At 40.8% G+C, this 27,657-nt stretch overlaps 2 protein-coding genes across 2 annotated transcripts; one reads left to right on the plus strand and one right to left on the minus strand.

The window, feature by feature from the left end:
- The first annotated feature begins 5,398 nt into the window (after positions 1–5,398).
- LOC118245265 (A-kinase anchor protein 17B) lies at positions 5,399–16,402 on the plus strand. The gene is made up of 6 exons (XM_035541278.2): positions 5,399–5,566; positions 9,692–9,845; positions 10,096–10,206; positions 11,611–11,845; positions 13,070–14,585; positions 15,178–16,402. Exons 4-6 carry the CDS (start codon positions 11,756–11,758, stop codon positions 15,312–15,314), a joined length of 1,743 nt encoding a protein of 580 aa, XP_035397171.1. The 5' UTR covers positions 5,399–5,566; positions 9,692–9,845; positions 10,096–10,206; positions 11,611–11,755; the 3' UTR covers positions 15,315–16,402.
- Positions 16,403–18,731: 2,329 nt separating this feature from the next.
- PGRMC1 (progesterone receptor membrane component 1) lies at positions 18,732–24,855 on the minus strand. Its single transcript, XM_035541284.2, has 3 exons — positions 24,356–24,855; positions 22,621–22,776; positions 18,732–20,898 (listed from the first exon to the last, which is right to left on the minus strand). Exons 1-3 carry the CDS (start codon positions 24,684–24,686, stop codon positions 20,798–20,800), a joined length of 588 nt encoding a protein of 195 aa, XP_035397177.1. The 5' UTR covers positions 24,687–24,855; the 3' UTR covers positions 18,732–20,797.
- Positions 24,856–27,657: the final 2,802 nt, after the last annotated feature.

A 27,657-nucleotide genomic window follows, 5' to 3' on the forward strand; every position in this document is an offset into this window, starting at 1 on the left:
CTGCTGCTCGTCCAAGAGACTATCCCCAAATCAATACAAGAGCTAAAATACATCTCTCTAGTTGTCAGGAACCCGACTATTCAGGGTGTTGTGTTTCCTGGTGGGAAGAAAGTGGTTAATCGCTAGGGAAGGGATAAAAATCAACTCTTTAAAGGACCATTTTGAAACAAGAATGCACAGGTATAAACTTGCTGTACATTAATATTGCTTAGGAACAGGAGACTCCTAACCATAAAAGGGTGATGTCTCTTCCAGGGGTTTGCCTCTCTTACTAGTCTGCACAAGACAAGCCTCAGCTTATGATTCTTCCCGTGCACGTTTTTTTTTTGCCATTCAGTCTTCTCATTTCCATTATTCATTTGTGGTTGAGATTTTTTTTAATTTTTTTTTTTACATACTTGTTCTGGCTGGTAAAATGAATCAGCAGATGTCCTCAGCTTCTCACAGAACAGTCTAATCCACGGACAAGATGGTCCTTGGTGTTATTTTTTCTGTTATTTTTTCTCCTGTGTAAAGGGACCTGCCAAAATAAAACTGGTCATTAAAAAAAAAGTCACCAGTAGGATCTGAGATTACTAAACATGCTTAATGTAAATGCTTCTTTTCACTATTTCTGCCAGACCAATTAAGTTTATATTGCTTATGTCCTACTTAGTTTCCTGTATCTCAAAAGCTGTCACTACAAGAACAACCAGTGCAACAGTGAATCCTCAGAGGGAACTGATTTTCTTTTGTCTCTTTTGCTATTCACATAAAAATACACTTCTATTATACCTGGAGACCGAATTTAATTGAGCATACATTTTCTGCAATGAAGTCCTTTAAAAGCTATTCTGAAAATAGCTTTTCTTTACAAGAAGATTGCTGTGTATTTCTTCAGACCTTGTCTTGCATAGTCATAGTTGATAAAGTACAAGGTGTTTAAAGTAGCTGTGAGTTAATTCCTTAATCTCTCCCACAATGACATCATTCTGAATTATTAGACACATTTTAATCAATCATACGATCACTGAAATTTGCCTCAGACATTCTTGCAGTGAAAACATCAAGGTTTTTGTTTGTTTTTTTTTTAACTTTACAAATAGCTTGGTTGTTATCAACAAGTTGCTTCAGGATGATGCAGTTGTGGCTAAGATCAGAATCAGGTACCACACTGAAATCTGTCAAACCCTGATTTTCTTTTTTTTTTTTTTTGTAAAGGTAGTGTTGAAGCTTGCCGTCCTTTCCAAAATTAAGTTACATTCTATTTTTAAACCATCTTCCTTGGGCACTCAGTACTTAAAAAGAACACGCTTAAAGTCTCTGATCTCAGAAGCTTCCTGTGAGAGAGAGAATGAACAAGGCTGTCAAGGAACCCACTTTTCTGCTCATGCCATCCCCAGATACAAGTTAGAAAAGCTCTAAATTTAGAGCTCTCTGAGGTGTTTAGTTGGCCTTGCTCTCCAGGACGTTTGCTGGAGACTGCTAGAGTGCAATGTGCTCTGGGTCTGTTCCTTCCTCGGGGCTGGGAGGAGAAGCCACTTCAGCAATCACCACGGGTTGCCCTGTGACCGATCGTGAAAATTACTAGATTTGCCTATGATAAACCAGGATGTCTGTGACTGAGCCAGAAATAGGACCTCGCACTCCCACTCCTATGACTTAATCACAAGCCTGTCTTTCTGTACTAAGAGCGATTCACAGTGCCAGCTGGCTTTGTCAGTTGTAAAGTAGACTTTAGAAAAAGGAACCAAGAATTCTTCCCTCTTCATGTCTATAACACAAAGCTGGTGCTAGAATTAATGCCACTAATACATATTCTAAGCATGGCTCAGAAATGTTATAAAACAGAATCATATGATGTAGGATTGTGTATTCTGGACTTTCTGTATAAGTCATTGCATTTCCTTTGGTGGCTAGACAGTTTATGTTTGAGAAAACTAACTATCCTCAGAGCCAAAACTTAAATGTTGAACTAAGAACTTTTTTTCTTTTTATTTTTTTAAAACCACTAAGCAAATTCATCTGCCTATATACAAAGTATTTCGGAGGTAACCTTGTTGTAGATTAAACCCATCATCATACAGGCTGATTAGAAAGTCCTGACAGAAAAATTAAACACCTTAAACAAACAAAAACAAACAAACAAAAACCCTCCATTAAGTACTTTTATCTATTCCCTTAAATAAAGTTCCACAAGATTTGTGTGCAGCCAGACAGTGGGTGGCAGTATTGAATCCATCATTCAGCTGTTTCTGGCTAGAAAGTAGTTGTGTAGGTGAGCTGCTTCTCACTCAGTAACTGATAAAATCAGTATCTAGGGAAAAAATATTTCAACAGTCCACAAATAAGTTTCACAAACCTGCAATGGCAGCTACATGCAATAAACAAGGCTGTAGCACTGTTATTCATGAAACAAAACTGCAAGTGCTTCCTACTGTCCCTTGAAACAGGCCTTATTGTTCTGTTTCAAAATTAAATACAAGATGAAGCTTTGATTTTTCCTATGGACTGTACATCTAAAGTTAGGGAGATATATAGTCTCAATATGGAAAATTATATTTTCTTTTAAATTACTTGAGCAGTACATAATATTCAGCCATAATTCCTGAAATGACGTTACCAAGCCACAAGCAGAACCATAGCCAAGATTTTTACTTGCACGTACTTAAACCCCCTTCATGCCCAAAGTTTTTTCCAATCACGTTTTTTCCCAGACTATTCTTGAAGCTCACAGAGAAAGCTCGTTTTCAAGCACTGGTTGACAGGCTTTAAATTAAAACCATCTAAAACCTGCTAGGTTATGATGTTGCAATCTCTGTGTGAACACTACTCTGGATTTAAAATTACATTGTACTTCGTATCCTCTTCAGCTAAATGAGAATAAACCCATAATAAATAAAAGAGCTGGCTCTGCACACAGTCCTTTGCACTCATTTTACCTACATTGATTTTCAAAGATACCACGTGACTTTTGCAGGCAGGGTTTCACCTTTACTCATTGTCTAGTTTTAGGAAGATAGTTTTCTAAGAGTAGTGCAGATCCAGGGTTTGTACAATCTAGGTAGCTAACAGACGGGATAAAGCCTGGAACTGCAGGCTGCAGAGAAAAGTATAACTATTCTGCAAAAGGGAGATGTGGGATAATTATGTCAGTCTAGATCTCTAACTTCTCAGTCATGTCGTAAGCATAAAATCTAGTAGCTAATATTGTCTTAAAGTGGTATTTGCAAAATACCTCCCTATTTTCTTATTGTCTCTATAAACATCAATCCACTTGCAAAGCAAGGTGCTCAGTCTCTCATATGTTTTGTATCAATGACTGCCATCATCTTATTATTCCCTGTGTAAAAGTATTTTCTTCTATCTGTTTTGGATGTGGCACTGTTAATTAGTATCACATGGCCCTTGTTCTCAACATGAGAACATTGCCAGAGCATTTTTCTTAACATCTGTTTTCCTTGTCTCCTTTGCCAGAGGAAATATGACTTGCTGTTCATTCACAGAGTTAACTTACCATACTGCTCCAGCAACGTGCTCTATCCTGGTAGGCAGGATATTCTGCAATTGCAAAAGACCACAGTTTACAGTAATTTGCTCCCTGGAATATAAATATAGATAAAGAATATCAGTTAAATTCTATTTACATATAATTTGTTTAATTACAGACAAGAAACTTTTTTAGTTTGTTTTACCTTCAACCAGAAGGCATAGTTTGAGTTTTTAACTCATTTGTGTGAGTACCTGTGGTACCAGAGGTCCTAAGATGTGATAGTCTTGGGCTGGAATGCATTGTGCTTAAAAAAGAAGGGAGCATTCTTATCCCAGTCACAAGCCTAAGACAATGAGACCTAAAGTCTCAAAGCTACTGCACTGATAACAAGAAAATTATACATTTTTGGGGCAAAGAGTTCAAGAGTGCTCAATACAAAACAGAATTTAAACTCTGTTTGTTCATTGTTTGGCATTTCATTATTATAAAACAATTGCCATTGAAGTTAGAAAATAGAAATGTACTGTTTGTATGACCCCTCTTACAAAAGGAAAAACAAAATATTAACAGCATTGTCAACTGCTAATTAGTAGTAATTAGTATATCTTCTCTCTTATTCAGGAGCCCTCATTCAGACAAAGAAATACCTTTGCATAGCTACATTAAGCATTTTATTTATAAGTTAAAACATTAGAGTTTCTCAACTTATTGCATCTCTGGAAAATCAACAAATACTGACTAAATAACTAGTTTGCAGCTGCAAACTAGTATAAAATTCCAGTTTACCTGTATAGTTTTGGAGGAATGTATATAGAAAGGAAAAAAATCATGTAACCGAAAGACGGTATCTTTGGAATATAATAATTTGCACCATCAAAACACAATTTTATCTTTTAAGGGAACAAGAAAAATGTGAACTACTAGTGTATAATAGACTCCTAGAAAATCTTCAGAATGCAAGGAGAACCAACAACTGTGAAAATAACTAGACCAAACAAAAGGTTTGCAAACAAAGATGGTATCTATTGTATCAACCTACATAGTGAGAAAACACAGAATGCTTTTTGGGACACAAATTTGTAAAATAAATAGACCCACCCTAAAAATACACCTAATTGTTCTCAGGTTTTAACTGTAATTAGAGCATCTGTGAATAGAAGTGTGTAGTACACACCTCTGCCTGCAACCCCAGCCTTGTGTGTATCCTAAGAGCCCTATACTGAATTTCATTGGAGACCTTAAAGGAAGAACAAAGTGTTGGAAAATGTTGATGATACCTTAAATGGTGTATTTGAGGAACCCTGGCACCTCTTGGAGCTGCTCCTTTGTGGAGGTTTGACTGTCAGCTTGTACAAATAGATACAGGTACTGTTTCCATTGGTTAAACATGTTCAAACCAGCACTAAAAACAGAGAAAAGACAATATTAATCCTTGTACCGATAGTGTTCAGATGAAGCAGTGATACATGATGAAGCGGTGACTGATGAACTATCTTTGTCACCAAGACAAAGACAAAAAATGTTGCAGAGCCCTGCAACTAGGCCTTCCCAATGCCTAAGTAAGGGGTACTGGCAATTGGAGAGGAAGTAACTCTTTGCCTTTTTCTTTCCTTTTTTTCATAATGAACAGCCATGCTGATCACAGACCATACACACCAGGTGAGCACGAGTAGACAGGTGAGACACCCCGGGCACCTCACCGTGTCCTCCTCAGGTAACCTAACAGCCACCAGCCCCACTCTTGGGGTTCACTCCTGCCCCAAATTCTACGACCCATTCCCCAAAACCCCTCACAAAAATCCCCCGGGGGCTGCAAAACCCCAAATACCCGCACCCAGCGCCCCCTCACGCCCCCCACCTCAAGCCGCCACAAAATGGCGCCCGGTGGGAGCGGCGCCCCCTGGCGAGGCGGGCAGCCGGGCCCCGGACCCGCTCAGGGCGGGCGGCGGCAGGCGGCTGGGGCCGGGGCCGGGCTGCGCCTGAGGGGGGCCGCTCCCCCAGCCCCGCCGCGCTCCGCCCCGAGGGTGGCGGCGGCGAAGGGCGCCTGGAAGCGTCCGCTGCCGGTGGCAGGCGGCTGCAGCGGCGGCCGGAGGGGTAAGGGGAGCCCAGCCGGCGGAGGGGAGGGGAGTCCCGGCCCTGAGGAGCGGCCGCGGGGCTGCGGCTCCTCTCCGGGCCTGGCCGCTCAGGCTAAGGGGAAAGGTGGCCAGCGGGGGGCTTAATGAGGGGCGACAGCGGCCCTGAGGGGTGCGACGCGGCGGGGCCGGCCCGGAGCCACCTCCCGTGCCACAGCGGCTGTCCCCGTGTCCCTGTTGGGCACCCCTGGGAGGCCGCTGGGTGGCCAAATGGGTGCTGGGGGCCCGGTGGGTTTCCTCACAGGCGTTGCGGGTGGGGTGGCTGCACCCAGGGAAAGGCTGCTGGGCGTGTGGGGAAAGGCAGAGTGCGTCCGGCCCTGCCCCGCTTGGGTCCCCAGCACCCCGCTGACACCGCCTGTCTGACACGTTTGAGGGGTGGGTGCGGGCGTGGCTGTCACCGAGTTCATGCAGCAGGGTTCATCTTGGCGGGTGGTCCAGCAGCCGTGCTCGTGGTGCCTCCAGATCCTGTCCGAATTTAAGCACGCGTCCTGCTAAGCACAGGGACTGTGGCCTTGTGACCGGCTTATCAATTATTATAGGGTTCTTTTGTATTGTTCGTATCCCAACCTCAAAACATCCAGCATTAAACAGTGACACCAGCAGCGTTAGCTTTAAAAAGCCCCTTCTACTGCAATATTTGTGTGCAATATTGCAGCAGCAAGCAGTACTTCCGATCATCTCTGCTCTTCACTTAATTTTGTGCAGAGCAAGCTGAATAAACTAATCCTGCCCATTGAAAATCTGCATGTGTTTAAACCTCTTGTTTAAACTTCACCAAGTGACTGTTTCTGGTAAACGCTTTTCCCTGCGTGATAAATTCCTTCTGCTACTACAGATCAATGCATACTCTTGCCACCTTGCCATTTGCAGGGAGGTTTCCGTGCTGCCCACCTTTGCAGAATGAAGATATTTCCTCTGCCTTCAGCTGTGCCGCTGGAACCATTTGTGGGGCTGCACTGTGAACGAGAGCAGGGAACTGTCTGCAAAGTAACCTGGCAAAATAGGGCTTTCTTTTTCCCCCAGGCTAGCTCTTTTTCCTGACCCAGTTGATGGTGAGGTTTCAAAAACGGTTGTGATGGCCCAGGGCTTGGAATGAGTGGGAGTTTCCAGCTGGGAAGCTGGGGATGGTAAGAGCTGTTTAAGCCAGCAGTACTGTGTGCAAATGTGAGTGGCACCTTTGAATAAAATTACTCTTAGTACTTGCACTTTACTCATATGGTCTAAAAGGGTGTTTCAGTGTTTCAAATTAAATATTGCCAGGCTGTTAATGTTTCCCTGAAGTCTAATTTTGTTTAATGTATGAACTTAGGTGGTGCATTTTAGGGTGTTATAAGGTACTTAGGTCAATGTGAAAAGAACCATGTAGATATTGAGAGAAGTCAGTTTCAGAGTTATGGATTTATCTTTGTGGTTTTCTTTGAGGATGTGAAAGGGTTACTGTAATACGTTAGCGATATCTTGGGTTTCCATTGCAGTCTTGTGGGGCATATGTTTAAATGGTGATAGAAAGTAGGCCTAAAGGAGTGCATTCTCCTCTGTGCATGGCACTGACCAAATCCATACTGTGTACAGTTTTGGGATTCATACGATTTAAATTGGAAATTAGAATAGCGCAGTGAAAGTTACTCGGGCTGGAGAAACTGCCTTACAGTGAGAGACCATAAGCTCTTAAAGAGCACAAACATAGTATTTTATATCAAAATGATGACTTACAGACACCTTAATTATAGTCTGTAGGACGGAAAAACACAAACACATCTAGATATTAAAAAGATGTGAAGCTGGGACAGGAATGCTTCTGAAAAATCGGTGTCTGCAAATGGTTTCCATTTCATTGGTGAATGAGTAAGGACTGGAACAAACTGCCCATGGGAGGTGGCAAATTTTCATACCCTGGTGTTTTCAAAGCAGGACCAGGTAGGTTTCCCTCCTGGAAGAGGTGCTTTTAGTCAAATAGGAGGGCTAAGTTTTGTGCCTTGTCACTGGTGTAAAACTAAAGTGGAATACAGCACAGGCCAGAGTAAGTGAATTGATGGTCTGTTATGGTACCAATTAGTGTGAATCTGTTCTGTAATGCTGTATTAGATTAGGCTCCTGAGGCATAGGAAGTTACTGGGTTTCACAGGAATTCCTCAGCAGAGCTGGGAACTGATCACAAATTTGTATAGTCTCAGGTCACTGTCTCGGTTCCTTGTTTCCTTTTTATATTTTACAGTATTTAGTGGGGGGTGAGGGTGGGTGTACACTGGGGTTAGCAGAAGATGTGATCACAGAAGAAAGACATGCGGGTAGCAAGGGGCAGTTGAGCCTGCAGTTACTGTAATAAACAACAGTGCAAGGGTAAATGTGTTCCTAATGTTATAACCACGGCAGAATGGCTAAAAGTGAATATCCATTTGGTAATGAGGTCTAATGTCAGATTCCTTGTGATTTATCAGTTGGAAGAATTAAAACCTGAAGATAACAGCTTATTAGTGTGTCAGGGTTGATTCCAAAAGGCCACGAAGCTGAGTGGCAAAGCCTCAGTGGATGAGATAGTAAATAATTATGTGCTTTATACACAGTTACGTCATGAGAAATACATTTCTGATGCTTAAATTGCTCCTGGCTGTGAATAAGAGTAGGGAAGAGCAAGAATAATGGACTGCACTACCAAGCCACTATAGATGACTTGCAGACAGCTCCATGCCAAGACTTTTGGGCTTATTATTAGGTGATTTAATGCAGTAGTAGGAATATGGTTGTGTCTGTGATGTTGTGAAGGATATCAATGAAGAAGGATTTGCAAAGACAGGATAGTATCAGCTGATTTAATAGAATACGTACTTGCAGTAAAAGACGAGCTTTGGGCACACCAGCTCTTTCTTTCTCAGGTCTTACACATTTACAGGTTTTAACAGTAGCGTCTGGAAGTTCTCACCTGCTTCAACTCAAATCTAAGTGTGATGGAAAAAGTATGGTTTATAATAAAATAACAGGTAGCTGTAGGAAGCTCTTTATCTCCATGCACAGTGGGTAGAAGGGATTCTAAAGAGTAATGACTTTTCCAGTTCTGTAGTAAGAACTTTGGTTGTCTTAAAGTATCTGCTCTGCTTTGTACGTGGTGATGTGCACGTGCTACTGCAGTAAATCAGTAAATCACATATCTATGAAGATTTTTACACGTACATACTTATGTAAAACACAGATACACACATATATATATGCATGCAAGTATCTGCATTCATAGCTTAATTCAGAGAGTCAGCCTTATCCAACAAAGTTGGTTTAGTTTGGAGTGAATTTCCTTAATAGGAGCAATTCAGTGCTGCAATGTGTGCTTCCAGAGTCCTGATTTTTTTACGACACTAGCATTTTCTTCAGTCCACATGTCTTTTTTGTTCATCCTGAGTAAACCTTAGCCACCCTCACTTACCAGGTGGCTTCTTGCACTGCACTTGCCTCCCCGTACAGACGCCTAGATTGAAGGCCAACAGGCATTCCCTAAGTAATGCCAGCAGAGTTTTTAACCTGTCACAACCAGCTTGTAGGCTTTTGTCAGGTTGCTAAGTCTGCTAACCAGCTGATACTTCTCCATAAACTTTGAGGCATTTAATCATATCAGGGGAAAAACGTAAGACTTGTTTTTTTTCAGTGGGTGTAACCAATAGTGATATCTGAACTTTGTATATCTGAACTTGAGGTCTTTAATCCAATAATGGGGTCTTACTTTTTGATTTTCTGGAAAATTGGCGTAGGTAAGCTAAAAGTTTTAAATATTTTCAGTGTGGTTGGTATTGAAGTGCTATGCTTATTGTGGCATTATTAGAGAAAGTTTGCAGCCTGCAAGCTTCATTTCAGCAGCCTAATAGCATATCTCCATAACTATTTATCAGGGTGTGCCCTGTTTCAGTACTTTTTCCAGCAGATATTTTCTAAAGTGTGACGCTAACAATATGTCTCCATGCTGGAAATAACACTTTATATCACGTTTCTAGTGTAGATGCATCTTGATGCAATTTGCTTGAATGTTTTCTAACATGCTTGCATCTGGGTATTTAAAGCTGATTAAATGCAGCACACAACAGGATTCATCATTTCTTGCTAGGTAAACAAGCATTGGATCCAAAAGATGTTGCTCCGAGTGTCAGCGAACTCTAATTTTGGCAGAACTGCATGAATTGTACAGCTAGCAACTCTCTGCTGAACATACTGAACTTTGAGTCTCCAGAAGAGCGTGCCAGTAACAAGTTTGGCCAAAGGTATGATGTCAGCTTGCGAACCCCTGGTGTTGTAGCAGGAGGAGATGTTTGGGGGTGGGTGTTTGAGCTTAACAGACATTTCGTAGTGTGAACTTCAGAGGACATGTTCTGGTATTCCACAACAGAGAAAGTAATTCTCTCAAGTGAAGTAGTATTTGGTAGTCACCTGGGATGTTTCGTGTTTGTGTAGTAGGCTGTGTTTGTACGTGGCAAACTGGACTGGTAAGTCTGATTCTTTCTTCTGTGACAGGTGACTTTTTATACAACCAGAAATTTTAGTGAAGGAGCCATAAAGAAAGAGAAGCCTGAGAAGACTGACACTGTGAGAACAGGAGCACAAGGGGAAAAAAGGGTTTGAAAGGTGAGAGTGTATTTTTAGAGAATGTTCTATTTTCTTAAGATTTGCTAGACTATTCCATACCAAGTAAAATCCAGGAAAGGAGATGCTACTGTTTTTTGTTTGTTTGTTTGTTTTGTTTTGTTTTGTTTTTTAAAAAAAAAAAAAGGTTTGAGGAAACAGGAGGTGACAAACTTGAAACAATACTGAGTAGTTCTACATTTGTGTGTTACTGCAGGAAAAAAAAAAAAGCAACATGACAATTCTGTGTGTAAGGCATAGATGAAGGAGTCTGTTATGATAAAGAGGTTGGACTAGAGACATCCTGGGGTCCTTTCAGGCTTGATTATTCTAAGATTCTGTGGACCTGGGGTGAAATCTGAGAGCTGAGGCTTGGTTGCTTAAAATTCTACATGTGCTTTTTATTTGTGTGTTTGCTTTCTCATTGTTCTATGCTGCAACACCACAAATTAATGTCTTTATGCTCTGAAGTATGCCTTCCAGTTGGCTGGAAGGTTCAGAGCTAGGAACACTTTTTCTGCCTTTCTGTCCACCCCTTTTTACATATCAGTTTTTCATTGTTGTTATCTTTAGGGCAGTGGTTTAGGATTTTTGTATGCAAGTAACAGTAGTATGTGGAAGCTTTAATTTGGTGGTGTGTTTGTATTGCACACGAGACTGTCACTGGTAATTAATCATGTTACACACCTCCATATTAAAAAAACAAAACAAAAACAAAAACAAAACACAACAAAACTTTGGTATGCTCAACATAGCAACTCAAATGCTCGATCTCTGAAAACATCACTCTGCTTCCATTGCTAATTGAGTATCTTCTTACTCAAATACTTTAAAAATAGATATTTTAAATGTTTGTGTGAACATTTTGTTCCTTGAATTTTCTGGAGTTTTCTGTGACAAATCATGTTGGTTGTTTAGTAGATCTGTTTTCTACAGGACAAGGTTTCCAGAAAGTGGTGACAGCTTCAGCTTGAATTTTTATAGCAATGGAAGTAGTCTTGTAATGTCTTTTAAATGGCACCCTTATGCTAATCTGTAGGGGAGCTTTGTTAAGGTAAGAATTAGATCTGAATGATCAGCTTCTGGTTGTGTCCTTGGAGACAAAAGATAATGTGAATCTGTCTTCTTGGCAGTGCATATAAAGAAAACCCTAGAATACAAACCATTTGAAGAGACAAGTACAGAACTAACGTGTTCTAAATGTGTGCATCAGTTAGATGCGTGTCATCAATATGAAACGTTTTTTAAATATATCATTCTAACAGCCAAGATTTCTTATTAGCCACATGTGGATTCTTGGTGACTGGTTGTTTATTGTTAGCATTTCAAAGACTGACATCCAATTTCCCAGGACTCGAAATGTAAAACAAGTGTCGTCTAAATTGTCCCATATTGATAATTACCTAGAAAAAAACGTGGTGATGAACAAAAAGTTCAAGAGAGAAAAAAGAAAGCTAAGCTCAAGAGGAGAGAAGAGAGGCAGATAGATGGAGATGAAAATCATCCCCAAAAGCAGAAGGTACCAGCTGAAGAACAGCAGTGGCCAGAGAATATGCCTGAATGGGAAGAAAGGAAATCCCTGCTAGCTCAGAGAAGAGTGGAGTCTGTCAGACTGCTTACAGTCCTGTTAAACCGTGTGAAAGTAAGAACATTTTCAAACATATTTTAAGTTATGAAGGATATTTGTTAGATCTTGAATAGTTCAGTAGACTTTTGGTGTCTTGATGCTGCTCAAAAGAATGCCTTGAGAGTGACTAAGAAGGCCTGAGGTCCAAGTCTTGTGACAGTTTGCCCTTAGACAGTTTGCCCTACCCAAAGGTAGTGTGATCCTACCCAGAAACTTTGTCTTCGTTTGTTTGAGGCCTGGTCTTTACTGTGTAAAAATAGGCTGGAAGGACCACATCAATCTCTTAGACTTGATCCAACATTGCCAACAGGGAGGTTAGGGAATGCAAAGGAAGATGTCTCTGCTTACTTTGGTCTCAAGTCTGCAAGTGAAAGAATTAAATTGATATGGATTATGCTGCTTTCATTTCTAATAGCTTCTCTGTTGGGGCCAACACTAAGCTATCAGTTTTGTTTGATTCAGCTAATGTCTTGAGAAAGCAGAGGACTGATAAAAATTGGAGTGTTTTGCAGAGAAATTATGTTTAGAGGCTTATTTTAGTGCTTTGGGATTAACAAAAAAGTTTGAAATCTAAGGAGTGCTAACATGATTTTTTTCTTCACTATTTGCTATGTAAAAATTCGCTTGCATCTTTAAACAAGTATGTTTTTCCCCAATCCTTAAGATTGGGGAAAAAGATTGATTCTAAAGCACTAAGAGTTGAAGTCAGAGGCTACAGTTGCCATTCTGTGTGAATTTTTAGGGCCCCATAATGTCTTATATTGACCTTCTTAATTGTGAAATTAATGACTTAAACTTTTTTCTTGGTTTCATCACTTGGAAGGCTTTAGATTGGTTGTATTTGGACCCATAAAAACTACATAGAATATTTAGAACAATTACTTTACTATATCTACAAATGTCTTGCAACTTTTCTGTTGCATACAAGACTGATTGTGACGCTTTAATAAAACAGAATAAACGTTTTCTTGTGCAGTTGTAGTGAGATAGATGAATTGGTTGAAAGATTAACTGTCCTATTTGAGAATGCAGCATTCTGAAACAATGAAGTATTGTTAGTTTTAGATTAGCAGTAGTGAGATTTTATGATCAAGCTCTGCATGAAGCCAAATTTATCCCTCACCTGTATAATTCTTCTGAATGTACAACTGCATATTTATGAGTTTGCAGTTTAGCAGTCTTTACTGTTCTTTACGCTCAATAAACGTACATAATCATTTTCCTGATTTTTATTTGAAGGATTTTGTACAGTTGGCAAGTCAAAAAGTGGATCCTTCACTGGGCGTAAGGAAGGACGATTCCTTTTCTGAAAGAGCATTAAAAGACGTTCATCAGGAACAGATTAACTCTCGTTGTAATACGCAAAAAGAGTTGAAGCATAAGGAGGAGTTTAAGTGTCAATTAACCCAAAAAAGCAGCAGCTTATCTAGTGAGGAAGGAGATGTGACTAAGTTCCATGCGTCTACTTCTCATATAGTCAGGACAATTTTAAATGACCCCAGTACAGCCCTGAGTTCTGACAGATTGACTGGCAGAGATGTGCACAACTCCTTTGGCTGTGGATCTTTGCTGATTACAGTTACCCAAGACTGCAAGGTCATCAAATCTCTGGATGGAAGGGACTGCCCAACATTGAATGTAGTTCACACGCAGACAGTGTCTGAGGATGGTTGCAGAAAGCAAAAGGTTTATGAGACTGATGAATTCATTAATTATTTATTAAATTACTACCAGACACCAAGCTATGCACGTGTTTGCTTAGAGCCAAAAAATTCTGCAAACAAGTCCTGGTGGAAGAGAGTGGTGTCTGATGATGATAGTGGTTTCCACATCAGTTTGAGTAACAAACACGGCCAGCATTTCAGAGAAGTGAGTCTTGTACAAAACCTCAACAAGAGAAATTTTATTAGTGATGATAATTATAGACTGGTGATCACAGTTGGGGAATTGGAATCAACAGACACAGTGTTGAAAAACAAGGCCTATGCAAGTCAGCTAGCAAAAAAGTTGCAAGTACAGAGGAATGAGACACTCTCTGTTGATTGCTTACCATATGCTGGACTGAATCATTCTTTGGATTGGACTACCGTTACTCATGATAAGGAGCTCAATCAAGAAGATGGTAGAAATGAAGTTACCATACCATACAAAATATGTAGATCCGCTTGCAAATTAAAGGATTTGTTGGAAGAGATCAGTGATTCCGAGTACTTCAGTGAGGCGTGTGGTGGTGCAATGAAGAGAACAGAAAGAAGGTGTGAAGAAATGTACAGCAATTATGATAAAGGGTGCTTGCCTACAAGAAAGAGGGAGAGAAAATTACTGTTTTATCTTAAAAATGTAACTCTGGAAGGTCAAGAAAAGGAAAGCAGGAAATGTGACTTCTGTTCTAATTCCGCCCTTGAGGGCTTGGCAAGGCAGTGTGAACACAAGCTTAAAAAGTCATGCAAGAGGTCTAGTAGTAAGTTAAGACATGAAGGACAGAAAAGTGAGAGACAATCCAGGGAAGAGGAGAGAAATACTCGCAAAATGAAGAAAAAGAGAAAAAAGCTTTCTTCTAATCTTTTATCTGATGAATGTGGCTTTTCAGAGGTGGACAGTTGCATACAGCTGGAGTCACTTAGAAAGATACAAAGAAAATGTAATAAAGCATTCCACAACAAAGTGAAATTCAAGACTCTTCACACGGCTGTGGCAGCACCAGACATTACCACTTCTGATGGCTCACCACTTCAAGAGACTCTCCAGAGCCCAGGTGAGAAAGAGGTAAACTGGAGCTGAAATGAGTGAGTTTGATAGTCTTAGGTCTCTGGCAGGTGAGGTTAGTTGCTGCAGTTCTTCTTGAAGTGATGAATGGGTAAGTGTTTTGTTTTTTTTTTTTTGTACCATATTTGTACTTTTTAAAAACTGACTTCTCTGCCATTAAGGGTTTTGTTGGTTCAGCTCAGAAACACTACGAGCAGCTGAAGTTGGAGAGCAGTATTTGTCTCTTAATCAGGTAGCAAAGTTTCCCTCGTGCATTAGCAGATAGGTGGTTGTGCCTTTAATAACAACATGCATGCTAACAACCCAACATGCTCTAGACACGCACCAAAAAGTTGTTAGGCAGCTCAGTATGTGGTACATCTGGGTGGGAGGTACTGTCTGAAGTGAGTGATTTTAATATGTATGTGGTCATCTGATTTCTATACGCGATTGCTACATTTCTGGATATTGTTACTGACAGCCCTTTCTCAATTCACTGTGCTTTCAAGTTTACTAGCAGCCACCAAACAGCTGCCTCCCTGTACCTTTATTTCCCCCCAACAAAGTCATTTCAAGTAACTTTTTCATATACTTACCTACAGGAGATGAGAGGAAATTAATGTTGAGAAGAGAGATGGATGCAGATGTCAGAGGATGCCCTCTCTTTCCTCTTGAGATAATTCAGACAAACCCCTGCTCAGATTCTTTCTGTGGAGCAGAGCCCAGAAGAGGATGCTGAACAGCTACTAATATAATAGCTCTTAAGCTTCTGTGTAGAAGTGGGAGAAGAAAGCCCTTTAGCCGTTAAAAGTTATTGGAAATACTGGGGCTTTTTTTGCTTAGATAATTCCTTCAGTCCGAATAATCTAAGTGGTGTAGTTAGCCACAAAACCAGAATTTTTATTTGCTTTTTGGATAAGAGGACCAAATTTTTCCCTAGGGCCAAACAAACTTGTATGGACCAGTTGCTAAGAATTCGAAGGTTTACAGATTGAGATCTCAGACTTAGTCTGATTAAAGGTAGGCAACCACGTAAATGTCAAAGTTACAGTATTTAGTAGTAACGAGTCTGTGGAAAACAAACAAACAAACAAAACCCCACATGGAGATATGTAAGTCTTAGAGCAAACATACAAAGTGCCTCCTCAATCAGATTGTTAAAATGATGGGACTGGAAGGAGTGGGGGACATGTGTTCTCAGTTGTGGGGAATAACAGCTTCCCAAATATGAAAATATCCTATCTTCTGAAAGTGTTTCTGAAAACTTGTCTTTAGGAGAAGGGATTTCACAAAGCTTTTGTTAAATATAGTGCTTCAGAAATCTGAATGATGATCTAAGCAGAGTTCTGAATGTTGGACAGTAAAAGGACAACGATTGTCAGCATGCTGACAGCTCACACACGTGCAGGCTGAAAATTTGTTCACAAGATTTCAAAACCACGCCCTTTTGAAGGCACATGCAGTGAGATAGCTATTTAGTACAAGTTAGCTTACAGAAAATTCCAGAGGAATTGTCTAATGTTGTTAAATTTCTGCTGCATGGAGGTAAAAATGTGAAAACGCAGTCTAGGAGCTTGAGTTATATCCATATTTACTCAGCTGGCTATATTTAGAAGACAGACACAATTGCTCTTGGACAAAGTCCCTTAGCAAGATATAGAGGATCGGTTCTAAGTACAATACACTGATTATTTCAGCTTTCATTTTAGTATGCTTAATTTATTACATGTCAATATACTAAATTAATGTGATGATGTTGCCTTTCTTTTATAGCATCTTACCCATGTTTGTAACTTCTGCTCTAATAAATTGTAATTAAAAAAAAAAGTAATTGTTCATGGTAGATTGGTTTTCCCCAGTGTTCAGTGTTGGTGACTCCTACGGGCTTTGCCAGACTTCATCAGCTGTCTCTTCGCATGTTCAGATTTTGAGTGCCTTTTCAGGATCATGAATAACAAATGGTTGCTACTCAAAGTACTGTCCATCTATTGCTTTTATCTTAAACAAAAAACAACAACAAACCCTTATTTTCTCAACAGAGTTATTTTCTGACTGTTTCGGAGAACATTCATGCCCCTCTTAAGTCTCCTTTTTAGTACTTCAGTAGATTTTCATTACTGTAAATTGTATTTGTTGACCACATAAAATGTTTCAGTTGCACTGCTATGACATACCAAGGGTGTTTTTTCTCTATGCAAAATTTACAGATTAAAGAAAAGACGACAAAACTTCCCCCTCTGTCAGTCTCTAGACAGTTCTGTACTGTAAGTACCCTTTTCCCAAGAGGCAGCCCTTTCAATTAAGGGCTGAGGGTGAGGAAGTATTTATTTGTGTTAATCTAAGGGTGCAGGAACTCTAAATTTCTTTCAGTGTAAATTTCCAGTGTTTTATCAATGTTGTCACAACAGTCAACAAATAAATACACCAATTCTGTAATTGCTTCTTGTGTTTACCTACATTGATTGAAATTGATAAAGCAAATCCCTTCTATCTCCTCATTCAGTATAAAGCATCGTTACTGAATAAAAGATGTGCACTTTCAACTGAGACACCACGGTAATTTTCATACTGAAATATGTTTTTCCCTTTTTGTTTACAGGTGGGTTTATTTAGAACCTGTTCTCAGGTGGTTTAGTATTAGTTTCTCACTTTTTCTACTTACACATTTAATTTGAACCCCATCTTTCCATATGCTGGACTGTTCAGTATAATCTTATTATCCTGAAGACTAATCTTTTAAGTTGTATATAACAGTTTGTTTTAAGACTCTTTAAACACATAGCTTTGTAAGTTAAATTTCATTTGTGTTTAGGAGTAAATGTCACATCTCAATTATGGAAGTTACAGAATGTTTATGTAACTTGAACATTTAATAGGTGAAAAGAGGCATTAAAAGCAGCATTCAAATAGTCGAGGAACAGAAATGTATAACATTCCCAGCAGAATTTCACATCTTTGCGTGAGCTTGGTTTATGCTGTTGTACTCAGACAGTGTTTCAAGGAGTGATGGGGTTTGGGTTTTGTTTTCTTTTTTTTATGAAGTGTTATTTACTGTGACACTTGTAGTATGAAGTAAGGCTCTGAGGCTGTAGATCTTGCGATATGTCCTTTTCCTCTAAATCCAGCGATTCCAAGCAATGCATAGAAATATCTGCCCTTTTACCTCACCTATTGTAAAACCACTAGAGATAATTAAGAGCAGGCAGTGCCCAGATGAGGGAAACTTCTGTATTTTACGAAGCAGTGGACTGTATGCCACAACTGGCTGGGAATGAGACGCTGCTTGTTTTGATTTGCACCAGAGTTCTTGAAGTATGTTTTCATGACACATGAATAACTGGTATTTCAACACTTTGGATGAGGGAGATTGACAATGTCTACTTTTAGTTTTTCATTGTCCTCCTCGGTTAATATACAAATGATTAAGTTACGCAGCGTGGTTTTTTTGCTTAGTCATTGCAACCAGTCAGTTGAAGGAAGAGATCAAGTTGCGATGAACAAAAAGAAGATAGAAAACACCCATTTTCTCCAGCACTTCAGGAGAAAATGTGTGCCTGCTGCTTCATGAAACCACTGTTCTTGTGATTCACTCCTTTCCCTTTCATGATGATTTTTTTCTCTGAAAAAGTAGTGGTCTTATCTGAATTGTACTGCTTCCCTCCCAGGAGGCACACGTGCTTAATATTACTCTTTGTCCTGTGTTACTGCCAGTTTTCTGTGTCATTTATTTGGGAAGCATCATATTGTGATGTGCAGATTCATGCTTAAAATAGTGCTTGGTTCCTCAGGATTTGTTGTGGACTAACTTAAGAGTTGGCGTTGGACCTACTGAAGGGTAGGTTACAGCCCAGCCCAGTTCCACTGCATGACAGCCTTCCAGAACTCCAGCTTTTGCTCAGTGTCAGCAAATACTTGTTTCTTTTATGCCTAACTCTGCTTTTGCAACAGTAAAATATGCGAACATGTTCTGAATTTAGTATTCTATTAAAAATTATTATGCTACAGAACTACATTCAGAGCCATTCAGTTTGAACATGTTATACTCAATCTACATGTTGAATAACGTAAGACAGACAGATTGTAGGCTGTAAAATTTGTAACGCTGGGGGAGGATTAGCCATCACTTTCAGTTGCAGTAAATAAAAACACACACCACCATTATGCAAGACATTTATTTTCTGCCTTAAACAGATAAAAGCACATTTCGGATTTGAGGTAAGCCGTTAGAAGTAGTTCGCAAAACACAAAGGCCATGACAAGACTTAGACTTGTCTCTAGACCTTCATTAGGTAGTTCATACAGTAACACTTCATGCAAGCTATCTGGCTCAAACAGCTGCACTGTTCAGTGGAAGGCCCAGTGTAACTGAAAGGAAAAACACCATGAAAGTGTGAGGACTGAGGGAAAGTCATTAGTTCTCACTGCAGTCGGTCTCAGGCACTTCAGCATGTTGTGTCAACATATTTATGAAAGTTTCTGTTGTGCAATGCACTCTACTTCTGAACAATTTTGCCTAGTTCACGCCTTTCTACTCAGGCCTCAGTTCATCATCGGCTGTGCTGCCGAGTTGAAACAACGCAGGAGAAGAGCTGAACCAGAGAAACTAAATAATGGGGAACTATACCAGACAGGCACCCAAGCAGAATCACCTGGACAAGAATCACATTTACAAGAGATCAACAAATCATTAGTTATCTCCCTGGAAATTTCTGGTAAAGTTATACAAGTGTATTTTGGCTGATGAAGGGGCAAATTTACATTTTTCCTCAGTCACGTGCATTTACTCAGTCTCCTTTGGTAGGAGACTAAGTTACATGGTTGGGACAAACCTAGTAATTAAGCAGAGACGTAAACTAAAAGAGCAAACAGGTGAAATGAAATTCAATAGTCAGTTCCCCCAGGTATAACATTGCTGGTTATGCATGAGATTTTGCCATTTCTTTTAACAGCAACATTCCAAAGCAACAGAAGCCTCGATGCAGAAATGGCTCACACCACGTTTTTTTATTTTGTACAGGAAACTTGTATAAGTTACATGGACCATAAAGGTTTTTCTGCTAAAGGTGCATGTACAAGAGTACTTGTTAATCGTGCCATGCCAGCAAGTCTTTTTTAAGGCCTAAGAATCAACAACAGCTGCTTTTACCCATTTAATTTCATTTTATTAAAATTCTTAAAATAGTTTTTCTAAGAAAAATGAACAAATGATAGTCCAGGTAAGTTGTACTTCATTATTAACCTAGTTTTTAAGGATGCCTAGTTACACTCAGTACCTAAGTAACATTTCAGGTGGAATTTAAAAATAAACAAAGAGTATTAATGCAGCTGCATGACTGAATACATCAGGTATTCATCTGTCCTTACTAATTTTGTAAGTATCTAAAAGTGATTTAACCTCTCAAAAATTCTTGACTTTTTTTTTAAGCAGTTAGTGTTTTATCTGTAAGCCTCTATGTAACTCTTTAAAACCCAGATTATCAGACATAATATTGAATTATATTGCACCACAAATGAAGATGGTGTTTCATGAACGAGCAAACAAAAAATATGAAACTGCAGCTAAACTAAGCAACTTCCTTACATGATTTTTTATGGCAAAAGCTGGTGGTACCGTACCCTTTCCTGGGAATATATATTTTTTAATTCACTATTGAATGTGCAGTCAATTCCTGGTTGCCAGGAATTGCCAACAGCCTGGTCTAGTGGAAGGTGTCCCTGTCCATGGCAGGGGGGTTGGAATTAGATGGTCTTTAAGGTCCCCTTCAACCCAAACCATTCTGTGATTCTAAAGGAATTACAACCAAAGGCCGAGATCCTGCAGAAGCTAACGCTAAATGAATTTTAGTGGAATTTATGTTACATACGTGAAGTCATTCTTGTGCTTGTGTCCACAGTGCTAGGTGGTTAATGAAAAACTGGATTTCAACCCTACTCTGCCCTAATAGTGACAGAATAAAATCAGTCCTTTATTGCAAAAGTTGCAATTTACTTTTGCACAGATATTTTTTGTGCATACTTCATATTATGCAGGTTTAAAGGAAGACATATTAGACCTTTACTAGTTTATCACTGAATTTGAAAAGGAAGCCTGGAGCAATGAACCTGATTCACTGTAACTGGATTTTTTGTAAGCATTGTTGCTGTTGCAACTTGTAAAACAGAACTGGAATGTTACAAACAATCCCTTAAGATACAAAAATAGACTGTTCCTCACTGCACTTTCTAGTCTTTCTTTGCATCTTGGCCATCTTTCTCTTCTTCGTCAGAGTATACAGTGGGTTCTTCCCCATTCTTCAGCAGCTTACCAACATGGTGGTACTTAACTGAAAATTGGAAGAAAAAAAAAATCAAGTCATTATTCTGCCCTGAAGATGTATTTTTTGTAACTCCTGTTTCTATTTCATAAATTAACAAGAAGCCTCTATTGTAATAGAACACCTCTGAGCTCCTTGTTGCAAACAGTGGGGAGAAGGAAAAAAAAAACTAACAAACTACTTGAACTACTATTAGTGTTGTAATAAATTAAGAAATATGCAAAGTGTATGAAATATAATTCTTCTATTGGCTAAGCCAGAAGATGAATTAATGTAACGACACATGAAAAATGAGGGACTCATCCAGCTAAAGAAAAGGAATCATGGATTAGATTATTCTTCTTGCTGTGCCAAAGCTAATTTTTGAGTGCAATTCAGCATCAATCTTGATGCCCAACTCTTGAAAAGGTAGATACAAACACTAGATTAGGTTAGAAATTTGATAACGTAGTTCTGTTTTCTGGGATATAGTTGTTAACATCATAAAACAACCCTTCAGTGTGGCATGATTAACAGCCTTGATTAAAACAGAGCCAAAATAGCAGGGGCATGGCAGGTCAGGACTCAGACCTTCTAATGACATTATGTGGAGAAAGCTCCATTCCAGCTAGTGATAGTAAATCTTTAATACTGGATTTAAAAACAAAAAATACTTGATTTCTACTATACAAACTTTGCATGCAAACTTCTTTGCATGTGCAATTTTTATCAAATAAATATAAATCCTTTCATTAAAATAAGTTAACTAATAGAATTATTTTCTGTCTTATCTGAGCAGAAATAATCCCTTTGGTGTTCACTGGCCTAAAAGGCAATATGAGATATGGAAGAATTATTTTTCATCAATAAGATAAATCATAGGAGGAAAAAAAAGTCGTGCCAGCAGGGTACAAGGTCAACACAACAATTTCCATAAAACCGTGGTTTGATTTACTTTTTGAGTAGCAAGTTGGGACACATGGCACTAAGCCTTTTAAAAACTTACACTGCTAAGCAGAGAAAAACAGGGCAACTACAAAAATGACTTCCTTCTGTTAATTTTATACCAAACGTCTCAAGTGTGCAAGTTGCCTTTTTCCTCTGCTGCTCTGGTGATCACTGGTACGGTTACAGCCAGGGATGGCATTTGCCCATTCCTAATCATTTTGGGTAGAAGGTCAGCTGGGCAATTTTCCATGAATCTAGTAAAGTCATCAGCAAGGCAATGCAGAATTACTTATTTATAGTATAAAAGTTATAGCTGTATCTAGCTATATCAGGAGCCCAACGGGAAAAAGGCCTTGTTTAAACGGTATTCAAAACTCAAAGTAACCAAGAAGTAATAATTCAAATGTTACTTGTACTTCTGAGAAGCTGAATGGGACTCAAGCTTCATTTTTCAGAGCTTCAAATTTAATTGTCTTTATAGATGGTGTCTTAACTGTATTAGAGGCGTGCTATACTTCCAATTTCTGTCAACTTTTTGGGTGGTTTCACAGATCTTTTAACAGAGTGTTTCCAACTCTCTTACTGTTCTGTAAGGCACAGAGGGAGGGAGGATGCCTCACATTTCTCTTAATTTTTTGAATAACAAGAATTTTAGCTGGTAAACCGAGGCATTAACTCAAAAGTAAGCTTCCAGACTGATGCTTCAAATTAGCAACAGCCTTTTAACTGTTGCTTCCCCTATTACACTTCCCCTATTAGTAGCTGGTTAGCTACTTCTTTGTAAATAGGTTTAAAATTACTTACAAGTAAATTGTGACTCCCAGTCCCTCAAGGTCTCTTGCTGTGTAGCATTGAGATCAGAGAGGTCATCATAGTCATCCCTCAGAGCCTCTTTATCCAGGCAGAAAGTGGCAAGACCTCGGGATGCATCTCTCCCAGCAAAAATCCCATACGGGCCCTCTTTAAAATAAAAACATAAACATTATTACAGAGGCAACAGATGCTGTATGATCTTCAAGAATCAGAGTCTCCAGACTGAAACAGATTGAGTTCCTACCTTGACCTGAGGGTCAGAAGTATCTCAAACTTCTGAAATGTTTCCAGACTTCATTTTACTTGGTAATAAGGAAAAACAGAGGAAGAAGTCAAGAAACAAAACAATGGGAAGAGACACAGAGTGTGTTGGAACTTCTGGGCAACAAATCACGCAATAGTGTGTGGAACACAGAGTAAGAATGAGCATACAGATTGGGAAGAACATCCTCAGAAAGAGGAACAGAGGATGGATTTGCAAGCCTGAGGAGAAACGGAGGTTTTCTGAGAGATACTGTGGGCTTAGAGAGCTGAAAGGATGACCTAACTGAAAACGTGGTAGTGATACTATAAAGTACTAGCTTGGAAGTAATATCTATTAAAGCTTTCAAAATGCAAGATGAACTCAAATGACCAAAACGTGAAGTTCACAGTGGATCAGGGATACCTTATCAAGGCAGACTCTTGCTAAACTTCATTACTCATTAACTTGCTTGCATGACAAGCATGTTGCAACTGGACATTGAAAGTTCTTCTTAAGGGAGCTTAAAGAAGCTAGATGTGAACTCTGGTTACCGCACAGAGCCTCCCATCTTACACACCTCCCACAGTGACCTTTTTCCTGTACTCAAAGAGAATCTTACTTTTCCATTAAAAAGAAAACCAACTAGCCAGGCACTGTGGTGGCTACATTTTATACAAAGGACAGCTTTTAGTGTTGTCCAGAAGGGTAACATCTAAAGCATGGTTCTTAAGTCAAGTGGGTTGTAGTACAGACACAGAACTGTACAACTAACTCTTCTGTACGTATCATCTTGAGTGCTGCTGAACTCAAAGCTACAGCCCAGCATTACTTAGTGCCAGCCTCCTGTCTGTGTTTGTGCCATAATTAATAACCTCATCAAGCTCCCTAATATCTCTTGCAGTGTTCTCGTCTCAGAGTAGCAGTGGCAGCTCACTACCACAGCCACCAGATGCCTGGACAGCTCAAGAGCGGTCACACCAGACAGCAGAAATTTTCAGACCTCAGTGAAGCATCTCCGGAGACCTCTGGCAAAAGTGGAGGCGATTAAACTCGTATCTATGTGCACACACTCCCCCACCTCAGCACCAGCTGCTCTGTAAAGCTTACTTCAATCATTGCACTTCTGAAGTGCCTGTACCTCTGACAGAAAGCTGGCTTAACCTAAGCGGCTACATATTGCTTTAATGTAAGTATTATGCAGTTCAGTAAGAGTTGGGAATGGAATGCAAACACCGAGAGGACATCCCGCTTCTGCTGCCTGCCCTAACAGCTTAGGTAGGGGAAAATAAAAGAATAACGGCGCGATGCGGGCAGAGCTGGAGCCTTCCCAGCGCCGAGGCCCGGCCGAGGAGCCCCGGCCCTGCCCTCGCCTCAGAGCGGAGGCCCCCGCACCATGCTGCGGGCCGCGCCGCCGCTCCCCGCCGGGGGCAGCTCCCCGAGAGCCGGAGCTCCCCGGGCCGGTCTCGCCCCGCCGCCCCTCACCGGGCCCGTAGAACTTCCTGGCGCGGGTCACGTCGAAGACCTTGCCGTTGACGGCCATGAGGATGCGGGGGTCGCTCCGGCCGTCGTAGGGCCGCAGCTCGGCCAGCGTGAAGTCGCGCCGCTTCATCTTGGGCAGCGGCGGCGGGTCCTCCTCGCCCGCCGGCACCGCGGGCCGCTCGCCCCGCAGGATCTGGTAGAGCAGGAAGAGGCAGAGGCCCAGCAGGCTCAGATTGAGCGGGGAGCTCACAATCTCCATCAGCAAGCCGCCCCCCTCGCCGGCCGCCGCCGCCTCCTCGCCGGCCATCGCCGCCGCCGCCTCCTCACGGGCCATGGGCTCGGCGGGCTCTTGAGGCGCGGGGCGGCGGCTTGCCAGGGGCGGGCCGGCCGGGAGGAAGGCGAGGGGCGGTGGAAGCCGGAGAGAGGCAGCAGGGGGCGTCGTGATGGCGGCCGCCCCGCCTCAGGAGCTCCGCGACCCGCCTCAGGAGCTGCACAGCCCGCCCCGAGGCGGCAAACGTGAGGAGACGGCCGTGCTCCGAGGGTTGTGTCCGTCAGGTAATGGCCCTAGCCCTCCGGCGGCAGCTCCTGAGGTGCTTCTTAGAACGTGGCCGGCCGTAGGCTGCTTTATTCAGGCTTCTTCTCAGGGGAAATTTTGGTTGAGGAAAGCTTAAGGCGAAGGAAGTTCTGACACCTCCCTCTGTTTTATGTGGTGGTCGTGTGGAGCGCTGACTGCAGCTTGTTGGTGTCACCCCATCCTGAGTACCCGCTGTGGAAAAGCAGAAGCTACTTTTGGGGTATTTGTCTCTGTAAAAGTGAAATTCTGAGTATTTCTCTCCATAAACTGTGTCCTTACCACCATTTTTAACGAAAATAAATAAATGTCCAGTCAGAGTATCGTTATTCCCCTTGCACAAGTCAGTAAGATCACTCAGAGGAGATGCAGTGTGCTAACCTTGTAGCTTGGCAGGTGGTTCAGATGATTGCTTCAGTGGATAAAGGATATTTTAAATGGGACCTATCATTGGGACATTCAGTTAAGTACAACAAGAAACAGTCCATTTCATTTATTTCCTAATCGTCAGGAATTTTAACTCTGTGTGCTGCCAGGGCTGCCGTTGAAGGGTTTTGCCTTTGGGATGCACCCCAGACCTCTCAGTTGTACAATCTTTAAACATAATGGCTCTGCCCTTGCAAGGTATGGTGTTTGGTTCCACCTGCTGTCTGATTTGGGAAGCTCCGTGTTTTATTGATCAGCACTTGGGCCTTGGTATATGCTGACTTTTGCTTCTAGCCGCTGTTTAACTTGAAAAACTCCTTGTTTCATGGATCTGGTGACAGAAACTTGTATTTGGTAATAAGGCAGGTCTGGATTTTGATCCTACTTGGGATACTAGATAAATCTCCTAAACTTCAGAATTATTAAAATTAGGAGCTGTATTACCTAACTGGGACTTAATTCTGGTTAGCATCGATACAAAACGATTAGATTTTGTCATGTTGATTTTTACATGTTAGAGGAATAGATGTGGAAACAGAAATTTATGTGGAGATTTTTCTTTCATTGCTTACATTTTATTCAAGACAGAGGAGAAACCCAAACTCCAAAGCAACACCAACCCTGAATTTGACCATGAACCAGGCACTGAAGGGAGGGAAAATGCCTAGTATCCTAGAGAAACCATGCGAGGACAATTCATTCTTAGATAAAGGAGGGCCAGGAAACACTGCCAAGATTGATAGGATCTCAAGTTATCTTCCACACGAGCACTGGTACTGCAAATTAAGTTGCCCAATTTCATTTTTTTTAACCTTCTAGCATATCCCAAAATATTCATATACCTCAAAATGCATGTTATTTGGAAAAAAAAAAAAGAGAACAGATATTTAGAAATAAATGGACATAAAAAAGTTATGATACATCACTTAGAATTATCTACATTCACAGGGCCTTTGTTATGCATTTCTTGCTAGCACATTTATTTGGCAATACATTTCAATGGAGCTGAAGTTCAAGTCAGAACTGAGTTGGCCCCAGCTCCAGTTAAATACCACAGGCATTAGCTATGCCCCCCCCACATTTTTTTCTTACCTTTCTGTAGACAACAATAGTTTCCTCCTGGAAACCATTCTGTTAACTACATCCATGAGATAGGGTGATAAAGCAGTTCTGGGCAATTCCCTTTGTCTTTACTGAAGAAAACAGCACTAGAACTTATAACTTTCATATCCTTAAAAATCAAAGTAAACAAGTAAACCGAACAGTTTTTAAGTATTCCTTTTTTTGTTTGTTTGCTTTGTTTGTTAAGCAGTATAAATTTGTTAGAGATAAAGCAAAATTAGCTCTACTCTACCTCAGCATTCTTCTTACTGCTTTGTTTTTGCTTTAGAAATTGTCTGGTATATTTAATGAATCTTTTAGAGCATATTTTGTGCTTCTAAACAAAGCGTGCTTTGTCTGCGTTCCCCATGATACACTTTACCTTGGCAGATGATATGGGGACCGCTGCTGCCAAGCTGGTATCTCGCTCTCCTTTTACTGACTAGTGCCAACCCATGCCAAGAAAACAGAACCCCTCCCTCATCTGCAGAGGTCCTGCAGGCCAAACATGCTCTTAATGTTGGCAGCAGACATTACATTAAGCTGTTGCTGGAGTGGGTCTGTTCCAGGTACAGAGAGCGGGCACCTGGCCTAGGAATGTCCTGAATTATGTCTAGTCCTCAGATCAAAAGCATAGGCTGTCTTTCTGCTGGGCTTTTTATTTTTTTAAAATATCCATCTCCGTCACATTACTGCTTATTATTACAGTTACATCTTCTGACTGCCTAGCTGTGTTCCTTGCCATCCAGCTAAGTGCTAGAAGAAAGAACCCTGCACTGTGAGGATGACAGTGTGCTAAAGGCTCTCAAGATCCTAGCAATAAATGGCTAAACATCTGCAGCATAAAACAGCTCCAGATGAAATTTTTATTTACCAAGTTTTAGAAGAAGCCTCAGAGAGGGGTGTTGGAAAGGCAGGGACTGCTCAGAGGGAAAAGTCTGCTGGAGAATTTCTTTCCTCAGAAACATACTGATGTGAGCTTGCAACTCAAATCCTTCCGCTGTAGCATCACCAGCCCTGTGCTCACTTGTCGGGCTGCCAGGGCTGTGCCTTCTGGCTCAGTCATGCCGAACAGGACTGACGGTCACCGTGACAAGAAGGCTCGCTTGGTCAGTTTGTACAGCAACCGCACCAGGATGTGGGGGAGAAGTCTCGCTGCCTTTTAACTGTAGAAGAAGGTCCAGGTGAGAACTCGGTTTGGGCTCCT

The sequence above is a fragment of the Cygnus atratus genome, chromosome 13 (genome assembly GCF_013377495.2).
Source record: "Cygnus atratus isolate AKBS03 ecotype Queensland, Australia chromosome 13, CAtr_DNAZoo_HiC_assembly, whole genome shotgun sequence".
Classification (NCBI taxonomy): domain Eukaryota; kingdom Metazoa; phylum Chordata; class Aves; order Anseriformes; family Anatidae; genus Cygnus; species Cygnus atratus.

Coding starts and splice junctions, on each gene's coding strand:
- PGRMC1 (XM_035541284.2), bottom strand. CDS start 24,686: ATGGCCCGTGAGGAGGCGGCGGCGGCGATGGCCGGCGAGGAGGCGGCG. Junction 22,777..24,355: donor CAGGAAGTTCTACGGGCCCG/GTGAGGGGCGGC, acceptor TTTATTTTAAAG/AGGGCCCGTATGGGATTTTT. Junction 20,899..22,620: donor CTGGGAGTCACAATTTACTT/GTAAGTAATTTT, acceptor TCCAATTTTCAG/TTAAGTACCACCATGTTGGT.
- LOC118245265 (XM_035541278.2), top strand. CDS start 11,756: ATGCCTGAATGGGAAGAAAGGAAATCCCTGCTAGCTCAGAGAAGAGTG. Junction 11,846..13,069: donor TCCTGTTAAACCGTGTGAAA/GTAAGAACATTT, acceptor TTTTATTTGAAG/GATTTTGTACAGTTGGCAAG. Junction 14,586..15,177: donor AGAGACTCTCCAGAGCCCAG/GTGAGAAAGAGG, acceptor ACTTACCTACAG/GAGATGAGAGGAAATTAATG.